We start from the raw sequence: 12,255 nt of genomic DNA on the forward strand, positions 1-12,255 counted from the left end.
CATCCAAAGTGTTGGTGGTGATGGTATTTAAGTGTCAAAATGCAGGATAGAATTAAAAGCTGGTATGGCTTGAGGATGCACTTCAATAATTTCTTTAATAAGACCAAAAAAATTTAAGAATATGTCACGTAGGTCTTTCAAAAAATGTGTTCACCGGTACAGAATATATATATAATGTAGGCATCATCCACAGGAAGATGATTAGCATTACCATAAAAACCTGTTACAAACAAGTTCAAAAATTATACACATGAAAGTAATGAAGAGGATTTTACACTGAACAACGTATAAGTACAGTCTTAGAAGAAGGTTAATTGAAAGACTATTTCTATTTAAACAGAGACAATGTCACAATTTTAAAGCAAATCTTAAGAAAGGAGATTGTACTATTGACAAATTGGACAACTACCCACCAGAGAACAATTGACGCAGATACATGGTACAAACAATTGTAGGACAATGTATGTCCTTAATAATTAGCAAAATCATAACATATGCATATATATGCACACCGGGAAATCATGTGAATTTATTAAAAATAAAGGAGGATGCGTAATCAGAATAACATGGTAAAACTTTAAAGATGGTAACAACGAAATATTAGATATTAGGTTCACCATAGAGACTGGGGCATATGTTGAAAATATGACGCACAACCCTATATTTTGACCTTTGGAAAAAATAGTAATGTATATCAGTTTTGTATTCTAGGATAAAAAAGATTCAAAACTTCATAGTAAATGTAGTACAATTTTAGCCATAACAGGAGTTCCTATGGGAAATTGCATTGCAGACGTTTACCTATAAGGTTAAATGAGATAATATGGATAATTCCATTTCTTAACAAATGATAATCATTTTCTATTCACTAAAGAGTTGGTGAAAATACTTACCGGTGCACTTGCTGCAACCCTTTGCATAACGACAATTAACTTTTAGTTTTCGCCTGCAGTCGTATGACAATCCCAAGAATCGGAACATATTCCTCCACACTTAGTGCATCCATAATTAGCATTAACTGTCATATAAAGGGAATATTAAATATTTGATATGAAATGCTTAGCAAAGAGCATGTATGTCAGCGTAAACTGATTTAAGATTTTCGTACCTAAAAAAGAAATGTAAAAACATTATTTAACAAACACGTCAATAGATATTACAAGAATGAGTCATGATAAATGTGTTCTCTTATCTGTATGACAGGCCTAAATCAACTAAATACAAAAGGTGACAAAATCATACGAAATCTTACCAATTTTCAATTGTCAATAGAAAAACTTGACCTATATTTAGACTTTTTTTTACCGCATTTGTAAAAACACAAGCAACAAGACGGGTGCCACATGTGCAACAGGATCTGCTTACCCTTCCGGAGCACCTTCAGAGATCAATCCCATTTTTTGGTGTGGTTCGTATTGCTAAGTCTTTAGTTTTCTATGTCTTGTCTTCTGTACTATTATTTGTCTGTTTGTCAGTTTATTTTCAATCTATGAGTTTGGCTGTCCCTCTAGTATCTTTCGTCCCTCTTTTTTAGCTAGTGAAATAAAGAGATTAGGTTATTCTCGAGGAGTTAAGCCTGACATTTCTGTAGTTTTTTTGGGTCTTTTTACTAAAATAAATATAGCTTATCATGATAAATATCTTTCTTATTATAAGACAAATGTTTCATTGAATAAATCACCTACCTGTGTTGAAAATAACGGAGATGGCAAAAATCGAAAACACAAGCGTTTTATGTCTGCCATTCTCTTCTGGAATAGGACTCAATCTTAAAGTACAATACTTATCTTTAGTCTATCTAGATATACTGTAATTTGAATCTATTGTATCATACATACTTGCATATGTACCTCTAAAAACTAGCTCTCGTTTTTTTTTTTTTTGTTTTTTTTTTGTTTTGTTAGAAAAGGAAAACTGACAATTTGCAATAAACAACATCAGCGGCAGAAGATCTAAACAAAACTCGATTGAAATAAGATATCAAAGATAAAAATCAGTCAGACAGTATACAGTTCATTTACTCACGAAAGCATATACAATCGTTTAATCAAAAATGAGCATGAATAGATACTTGTGCATGCGTACTATTATACTATTATATATTTGTTCACGTCATGGACATAGTAAAGTCCTTGGTTGAGTTTATAAATAATGTAATGAATGTTACGATACAAAAATCAAAGATTTTGTTTTTCTCTTTAAAATTTTGAACAGGAAGTGATTAATATTGAAAATAATAGTAGGTATTTTCATATTAGATACCATTACATGATAATTTAAAATATCATTTGACGACAGTTTCCTTATCCAACTAGGTAGATTCTCCCTTTTTGATATCAAGATACATCGGCCCAGCCAGAATTGTGTACCAAGTGTTGATAAAATTGAGAATCGAAATTGGGAACATTCAAAAGAGACAACAATCCGACCAAAGAGCAGACAACAGCCGAAGACCACCTATGAGTCTTCCGCGCAGCGAAAAAAATCCCGCCTTCAGATGGCACCTTAACATAACTGTGTACTAGTTCAGTGAATATGGACTTCACACTAAACTCCAAAACATATAGATAAACGAAAAATACAAAATAAGACTTACAAAGGCCATGGGCTCCTGACTTGGGACAACAATTCTGCGGGGTTAAACAGGATTGACCACAACAAGAGAGGCCATGGTCAATGTCCCCATCATTGCACGAAACCTGACAATAAGAGCCTTCATTGCCGTTCTTTTTGCACATAGAACTCGTAAAACCTGTCCAATAAAAAGTTATATGGTTAACATTAATTTTCCTTGAGAATATCCTATAAGCATGCATTATTTAGGTAATCATAATTTTATTCCTGGAAATAATTTCATTATTTTTGCGTCCAGTATTTTCCCTATCTAGAATATGTTTCGGGTTTCAAAGCATTATATTGTGCATTTGAATAGCAGATACAATATCAAAAATAGAGATACTCAATTTTATGATTTCATCAATGTAGATTTTCTTCCCTAATGTGTGAGTTGTCACTTTTTCATATTTCAGTCATAGTCTTGGCACTTCTCCCCTCTACATCGAATATGAATTTTATTTCAGGTAGTCATATGTACTAATGTCCAGAAATTGTTGATAAGAGAAATTTCTAAAGAATTTATCAAAGATATATCACAGACTACTACACTAGTGTATCGTGGTTACTTCATTAGTTCTAAATCTATATTTATATATCAGTGCTGGGTTGGTTTTATTTGTTATCACTTTTTTATTTAAATAGGATGGGCGATCCTCAACACGATTATCAACACTCGGTACACATGGCTGGGGCAATGTATTTTGATATTAAACGGGGAGAAAACACCCAGTGAGACCAGGAAATTGTCGTCAAATTATATTTTAAATTATTATTATGTAACGATATCCAATGTGTAAATACGTATAGATTATAACATGCCCTTTTCCATATTGGCCCTGGTATCATCCTGAGACTCCCATATCGACCAGAGGCTAAAGCCGAGGGCCGATATGGGGCGAGGGATGATACCAGGGCCAATATGGAAAAGACATGTTATAATCTATGTATCACATATTTAAGTTCTGCAGAAAAGAGAAAAACGTTCTGATTAACTTCAAAAGTTAAAATCGAAACAGATTTATCACATTTTCCATATTTTGTTTTATCATTTACTGTATACAAATGTATTGTAACATTCTACTTATTTTTAAATATAGTACTACATAAAAGCAATAATTTTGGCATAACTGTGGCGAAGTTAGTTATTATCGTTAAGGACGCAATGACATTACGTCATTTGGAATCAGGACACAATAACAAATAACCTCTTGTTTGCACCGGGCAATTTTTAGGTTATTACATATGCAAAATCTAACGTATTCGTAACAAATATGTGATACCTATTATTAGTTTACTATTATTATCAGTATTAATCACTTCCTGGTCAAAATGTCAAAGAAACACACATTGTTTTGATATTTGTATCGTATAATTCATTACATAATTTTATTTGTCAACAAAGGACTTTACATGTCCATGACGTCTGTCTCTGTCGTGAAAAATTAGATAATAGTACGCATGCAAAAGTATCTGTTCAAGCCTATTTCTGATCAAACGTTTATAGATGCTTTTGATTTTTAAAGTAAATGAATTGTTTGCTCTCTGACTGATCTTCGTCTTTGATCTCTTATTTCAATCGAGTTACTTTACATATTCTGTCGCAAATTAAATGTTTTTTTCTTCTTCAAATTTTCAGTTTTCCCCTTCTGAAAAAAAAAAACACAAAAAAAAAAAAAAAAACAAAAGCGATTTTTAAAGGAACATATATAAGTATGTATGACACAATAGATTCAAAGTATATCTAGATAAGCTGAAGATACGTATGGTACTTCAAGATTTAGAATTAAGACTAAATTCAATACCTCAACAGAATGGCATATAGAAAAACGCTTATGTTTTCGATTTGTGTCATCTTCGTTATTTTCAACACTGGTAGGTTATTTATTTAATGCAACATTTGTCTTATAATGGTTAAGATATTTATCAAAATAAGCTATATTTATTTCAATAAAATAAATACAAATCTGCAAAAAAGGTCAGGCTTAACTAATCGTGGATAACCTATTCTCTATATTTTACTAGCTACAATTGGTCAGGTTTTTCTAGTGAAAGATTAAAATGAGTAAATTTCACAAGAGTTTTGTCACCGTTTGCACTAAGTTGATTAAGGCATGTAATACAGACGAGCATTCTTATAATATCTTTTGACTTTCTTGTCAAATGTTTTTTTTTTACATATATTTCCTTTTCTTGGCGTGTAAAACCTCAAATCATTTTACGCTGACATACATGATCTTTGTTAAGAATTTCATATTAAATATTTAATATTCCCTTTATATGATAGTTAATGCTAATTATGGATGTACGGAGCGAGGAGGAATATGTTCCAATTCGTCGGACTGTCCTATGAATGGAGGCGATCAAGAGAAACTCGAAGTTAATTGTTGCAAAGGAAAGGCCTGTTGCAAGTGCACCGGTAAGTATTTTCACCAACTTTTTCGCGAGTAGAAAATTATTATCATGTTGTTTCAGAAATGGAATTATCCATATAATGTCATTTAACTGTAAATTTTGGAGCCAGCAATCTAATATTTCGTCATAACGTTGCTAATGTTTTCCGTGTTATTCTGATTACAACTTCTATTTTGAATTAATTCACTTGTTGTTATTCCGGTGTGCCTATTTGTTATGATTTTGCTCATTATTAGGGACAAACATTGACCTACAAATATTTGTTACATGTATCTGTGGCAATTAGCCCCTGGTGTGTAGTTGACTTATTGGCAATCGTACAAAAGAGGGACGAAAGATACCAAAGGGACAGTCAAACTCATAAATCTAAAACAAACTGACAACGCCATGGCTAAAAATGAAAAAGACAAACAGAAAAACAATAGTACACATGACACAACATAGAAAACTAAAGAATAAACAACACGAACCCCACCAAAAACTAGGGGTGATCTCAGGTGCTCCGGAAGGGTAAGCAGATCCTGCTCCACATGTGGCACCCGTCGTGTTGCTTATGTGATTACAAATCCGGTAAATAGTCTAATTCGGTAGGTCACATTCATGAAAGGGAAGGGGATTGTAGTTATGAAGTAAGGACGACAACCTTCTTCAGTAAATATAAAAAAAGAAGAGATGGTATGATTGGCAATTATACAACTCTCCACACGAGACCAAAGTGACACAGAAATTAACAACTATAACTCTCCGTACGTCCTTCAACAATGAGCCAAGCACATACCACATAGTCAGCTATAATAAGCCCCGAAATGACAATGTAAAATAATTCAAACGAGAAAACTAACGGCATTATTTATTAAATAAGTTTGCCTAAAAATCGTTACAAGTTATTGTCCCTGTTTGTAGCTTTTTTTTGTTAATTAGCATTATTATGAGACTGTCATTCCACGTTGTTAAGGGTACAAAACCTCTTGATTATTTTCATGTACAGAATTGCAGATTTGTTTAACATACTTTAATGTTAATGTGAATTATCTTACCGTGGATTATTTTGATAATTTATATTCTGTACATGTGAAAACATTGTTTTGAAAGACCGTCGTCACTTATTTTTAAACCGCAGATTTGGTTCTATGTCTAATTGAAGAAAATTATTGTCATTCATCCTCAAGCTGTAAGCATACCAGCACTTTTGTTCAGCCATGCGTTTTGACACTTATACAACATCACTGCTCCACACTTTAGATGTAATGTTTTGTTGCTTTGTCTTTTGTTTTCATTTTGTATCTTTTTATATAAAAAAAAGTAGATGTGGTATGATTGCTAATGAGAAAACTGTCCACAAGAAACCAAAATGACACAGACATTTTAAAACAACTATAGGTCACCGTACGGCCTTCAACAATGAGCAAAGTCCATACCGCATAGTCCGCATGTGCAATTAGTGGTTTTTTATTGGCTCTGTGATTGTTTTTTTTCAACAACAAAACATTTTGTAAAATCGGGGAAAATTTATCGTCAAACAGTAAAGTGTGCAGAAGTAAGTCAAGCGGAATAATACTTCCGAAAATAAAGCTCAAATATTAAAATTCAATAATAATAATTTTCAGCAAGTTTTTCCTGCAGAGATGTTAAGATGTTAAGAATCAAAATGAATTATAGATAAAAAAAACAAAAAAAAACAACAAAACACACGTTTATAAAAGAAACACTTGGATTTTTCACTTATGCCACTTTTGCTCTAATAATTATTGAAATCTGAATTATGTTTTAATTATATTTTGACACAACTTTTAAAAAATTTTTTTTTTATGTTTTTAAATATATTGGAGTATTTTTTCTCTCTCAAGTATGACATAACTCAATTCGTGTCTATCTATTGATGTCAGACTGACACCGTAAAGTGTATTTATTAATGTTCGCCCATTTATTATCTTTTAAAGTTTTATGTTTCAATCCTTGATTATATTTTCAAAACTGAAGATACGTGTCCATCAGGTTCATCCTGTATTCCAAGCAACGCTACTTGTGATGGTGGAAATGGCATAGTGGATCCTTCATTGTGCTGTGCTGATCAAGTCTGCTGCACACCATGTAAGTTGGACTAATATAAAATGGATAATTGTATCAAAATGCATGATCTTCTTGTTTAATTGATAACAATATAAACTTTGAAAATCTATAGCAAATAGAAAGTTTTACAAATGCAAAAGTATTTGAAATTCCTAAATAAAAATTCATATTCTAATTATTTGTAAATCTATACAATAAAAATGAAACATTACCGCAGCATTCTTTTTCTTTTTCTATTGTCCTTTTCTTCAAAAATAATGAAATGTTTAAAGAATAAACTTGTGGTTACCCAAATAATGCATGCTTACATGAAATTATCAAGGACAATTAATGTTATCCACATTGCTTTTTATTTGACAGGTGTTGATAATAATGGATGTACTAACCGTGGAGGAATGTGTTCTGATACTTCTGACTGTCCTACGACTGGAGGCGAACAAGAAAAACTAGAAATCAATTGTTGTCAAGCAAAGGCTTGTTGCAATTGCACCGGTAAATATTTTCTTCAACTTATTCGCGATTAGAAAATGATTATCATTTTGTTTAAAGAAAGTTAATTATTCATATAATACAAGTTAACTCCAAAGTCTGGAGCCTGTAGTATAATATTTCTTTGTTACCATCTTTAATTTTTTCCCCCATGTTAATCGGATTATACACCCTCTTCTTTTTTTTAAAATTAATTCACATGTTTTATTCCGATGTGCACATGTGTTATGATTTTGCTCATTATTAGGAACTTCCATTGACCTACAATTGTTATTTATATGTATCTGTGTCAATTGGCCTCTGGTGGGCATTTGTCTAATAGGGCAATAGAACAATCGTCTTCAGGTAAGTTTGGTTTAGAATCGTTACAAGTTATTGTCTCTGTTTAGATGTTTAGATGTATTTGGCAAAATTTTTTGGAATTTTGGATCCTCAATGCTCTTCAACTTTGTACTTGTTTGGCTTTATAAATATTTTGATATGAGCGTCACTGATAAGTCTTATGTAGACGAAACGCGCGTCTGTCATACTGAATTATAATCCTGGTACCTTTGATAACTATTTATATAGAAATCGTCTAGCTTTTTTCAATTAACCTATTTGTGAAACTGTATCGTTCTGTTGTTTAGATGCGGGTGCAAACCTTTTCATTACTTTCATGTGTATAATTTAAAAATTTTCGTTACATAGTTACATGTGCATGCTAAAAATCCTACTGTTTATTAAGAAATAAATGATGCAAGCTATACTTTATTGTAGTTTTAACTTGGGTAGGCATTATATTCGTGATTTTGTTTTTTGCCCGAGCTATAGTGAGGGCTAACATAACACGAATATAATGTCAACCCATGTTTAAACTACAATAACGTATAGCTTGCATCAATTATTTCGATTCTGATTAGGACAATTAAGGTAATTTCTATGTCCGGTGTGTATAAGTGTAGATCGTTTTTGTGTAGGCTATTCCATGAACCTCCATTACTTTAGTGTAAAGAAGCAAACAACTGGCACTGTGATTTTTTAGAGGGAGAAGTTGGAACAGCCAACATGAACGGGTGTTGTATCTAGGTCAAATATGTCAATTTCGGAATACAATACATTACAATTATAATAAATGAATTAGTAACAACATGTGCATCATTTTAAAAAGATAGAAGTGTTTTAATTTAATGAAATATATTAAATGCATGCCAATTTAATTCATTATTCTGCAGAAGTGAAAATACACACGTTCAAACAAATTTTATTGGATTTAGAGCATGGGTTTGTTCACAAATTAATTTATATTCTGTACCTGTGTAAACTTTGGTTGAAAAACCTTTGTTAAATATTCTTAAATCGCTTAGTTTGTTCTATGTCTAATTGAAAAAAAAGAATTGACATTCATCCTCACGCCTTAAACATACAAGAACTATTGTTCAGCTTTTCTTTTGACACTTATACAACATCACTGCACCACACTTTAGATGTAATGTTTTGTTGCTTTGTTTTTTTCTGTGCATTTTTGTACATTTTGTAACATATCGGATATGTTCCTTTCGTCGTATCTACAATCCCCTTCCCTTTCATGAATGTGACCTACCGAATTAGACTATTTACCGGATTCGTTATCACATAAGCAACACGACGGGTGCCACTTGTGGAGCAGAATCTGCTTACCCTTCCGGAGCACCTGAGATCAACCCTCGTTTTTTTGTTGTTTTTTTTTGGGGGGGGGGGGGCGGGGGTGGTCGTGTTGTTTATTCTTTAGTTTTCTATGTTGTGTCATGTGTGCTGTTTTTTGTTTGTCTTTTTTCATTTTTAGCCATGGCGTTGTCAGTTTGTTTTAGATTGATGAGTTTGACTGTCCCTTTGGTATCTTTTGTCCCTCTTTTGTATCTGTTTAGCCATGTGCTATTAGTGTTTTTATATTAGCTCTAAGAGTGAGTTTTTTCAACAACATAACATTTTGTTAAATCGTAACAGTAAATGTTTGCAGACGTTAGTCAAGCGGAATTATACTTCCAAAAACAAAGTTTAAATAATGAAATTTAATAACAATAATTCTTGTCAAGTATTTCCTTCAGAGATGTTAAGACGATACGAATCAAAATGAAATTCAAACTTTATTTTAACAAATGTTCATGCATGGAGTCGTCGATTCATTCTAAATAACACTAGTTTATAAAAGAGATATTAAGTGGTGTTTTCTTTTACTCTACTTTTGCTCTAACAATTACTGAAATCTGACTTATTTTTGAGAAATATTTTGACTTGAATAAATCACAACTGTTTTTATAAATTTTTGTTTTTAACTATATGGGAGTATTTTTTCGCAAACATAATGGCATAAATCAATTTGTGTCTAACTATTGGTGCCAGGCAGACGTCGTAAAGTGTATTTATTAATGTTCGCCCACCAATTATCTTTACTAGTTTTATATTTTAATCTTTACCAAGTCAGGGAAATGACCATTGTTATATCATAGTTCGTTTCTGTGTGTGTTACATTTTAGTGTTCCTGTTCTGTCGTAGTTCTCATCTTATATTTGATGTGTTCCCATCAGTTTTAGTTTGTAACCAGGATTTGTTTTTTTCTCAATCGATTTTTAAATTTCGAACAGCGGTATACTACTATCTTTATTTACTTATATTTTCAAAACTTTAGATATGTGTTCAGAAGGTTCATCCTGTATTCCAAGCAACGCTACGTGTGATGGTGGTGATGGTACAGTAGACCCTACATTGTGCTGTGGTGATCAAGTCTGCTGCACACCATGTAAGTTCGACTCATATAAATAGATAATTGTGTCAAATGCACGATCTTCTTGTTTAATTAAGGAATGACTGTAATGTTTTTTCTGTCTATGAGTAATATGTCTATTCGAAATAACATAAAAAATTGGTGCACACTGGATAACGCGCGTAGCGGGTTATTTAACAGTGTGCACCACATTTTTATGTTATTTCGAATAGACAGAAAAAATATTACAGTCATTTCTTATAATTTAATTCTAAATTCCATTTTAAACCGTAGAAAACCATGAAAAAACGTTGATGACGTCACGGTCACATGACTAAATTATGTCTATGGGCTCATAACAAAATAACGTCAGCCAATCAAAAGACGCGTTACATCCAAAATTAAATTATTATAAAATAGATAATTGTATCAAATGCATGATCGTCTTGTTTAATTGATAACAATATAAAGATTAAAATTCATAACAATTGCTCAGTTTTACAAATGCAAAAGTATTTGAAACTCTCAAATAAAATCATATATTCTAATTACTTGTAAATGAAAACACCAAAAAAAAAACATAACCGCAGCAGTCTTTTTCTTTATATAGTTCGCCCCTCTCCTTTAATTAATAATACGATAACCAAACAAAACCAATCCAGTACTAATATGTAGATATATGAGAGAGAGAGAGAGAGAGAGAGAGAGAGAGAGAGAGAGAGAGATTAAGAGCTAATGAAGTAAGCACGATACTAGTGTAGAAATCTGTAAAATATCTTTGATAAATTCTCCCAAAATTATTCTTACCATAATATATCAACCATTTCTGGACATTAGTACATATGATTGCCTAAATAAAATCCATTTTCGATGGAGAGGGGGAAAAGCCAAGACTATAACTGAAATATAAAAAAGTGACCACTCACACATTAATGAAGAAAATCTTCATTGTTGAAATCATAAAGTTAAATACCTTTATCTTTTACATTTAACCTTTTATTCAAATGCACACTATAAAGCCGATGAACCCGAACAATATTCCAGATAGCGAAAATATTGGATGCAAAAGTAATGGAATATTTTCAAGAATAAATTTATGGTTACCTAAATAATGCATGCTTATATTAAATTATCAAGGAAAATTAATGTTATCCATATTCCATTTTATTTGACAGGTGATGCGAGTTTTATGTGCAAAAAGTATGGCGCTGAAGGTTCCTATTGTCAGGATACTTGCAATATTGAGGACACTACCCAAAGCCAGTCTTGCTGTGGTGGACAATCCTGTTGTGCTCCCAACCCTGTTATTATCCTGAATTAATACCAATCGGTATATCAATCTAAATGGAAAAATGAAATAATAAAACATAGCATAACAATTGAGTAATTTCCTGTCTATCTCTTTAATATTTGTTTCACATATTATAGCATGCTACATAAGAGCAAATAAAATTATGCCATAATCTAAGTGCTCCTCTGAAGTCATTTCAAACTTATAAAACAAAGAATTCCAGTTCTATGCTAGCTAGAAACCGACCTTCAAATCCCCTTGTTATTAACATATTTGTATAATGTATCATCAACGCTTTCTTTTGACACATATATGAAAATGACAACTCCGAAGATTTGGAAAAGTTTCAACACTGAATTGTACAAAACGGACGAAGAATGAAATGTCCATTTTAATGTAACTTGTATTTTAAAATAGTCATTTTAATTATCATTATTATCATAACAACAAAAGAAGGACGAAAGATACCAGAGGGACAGTCAAACTCATAAATCGAAAATAAACTGACAACGCCATGGCTAAAAATGAAAAATACAAACAGACAAACAATAGTACACATGACACAACATAGAAAACAAAAGAATAAGCAACACGAACCCCACCAAAAACTAGGGGTGATATCAGGTGCTCCGGAAGGGTAAGTAGATCCTGTTCC

The 12,255-nt window shown here is 32.0% G+C and overlaps 1 protein-coding gene across 1 annotated transcript; it reads left to right on the top strand.

The window, feature by feature from the left end:
* The first annotated feature begins 4,365 nt into the window (after positions 1-4,365).
* Positions 4,366-11,688, top strand: LOC139501425 (keratin-associated protein 10-6-like). The gene is made up of 6 exons (XM_071290501.1): positions 4,366-4,488; positions 4,901-5,032; positions 7,009-7,119; positions 7,459-7,590; positions 10,235-10,345; positions 11,485-11,688. The coding sequence occupies exons 1-6, from the start codon at positions 4,428-4,430 to the stop codon at positions 11,628-11,630; spliced, it is 693 nt and encodes a 230-aa protein (XP_071146602.1). The 5' UTR covers positions 4,366-4,427; the 3' UTR covers positions 11,631-11,688.
* The last annotated feature ends 567 nt before the right edge of the window (positions 11,689-12,255 follow it).

Source organism: Mytilus edulis, chromosome 13 (assembly GCF_963676685.1).
Source record: "Mytilus edulis chromosome 13, xbMytEdul2.2, whole genome shotgun sequence".
NCBI classification, from domain to species: Eukaryota; Metazoa; Mollusca; class Bivalvia; order Mytilida; family Mytilidae; genus Mytilus; species Mytilus edulis.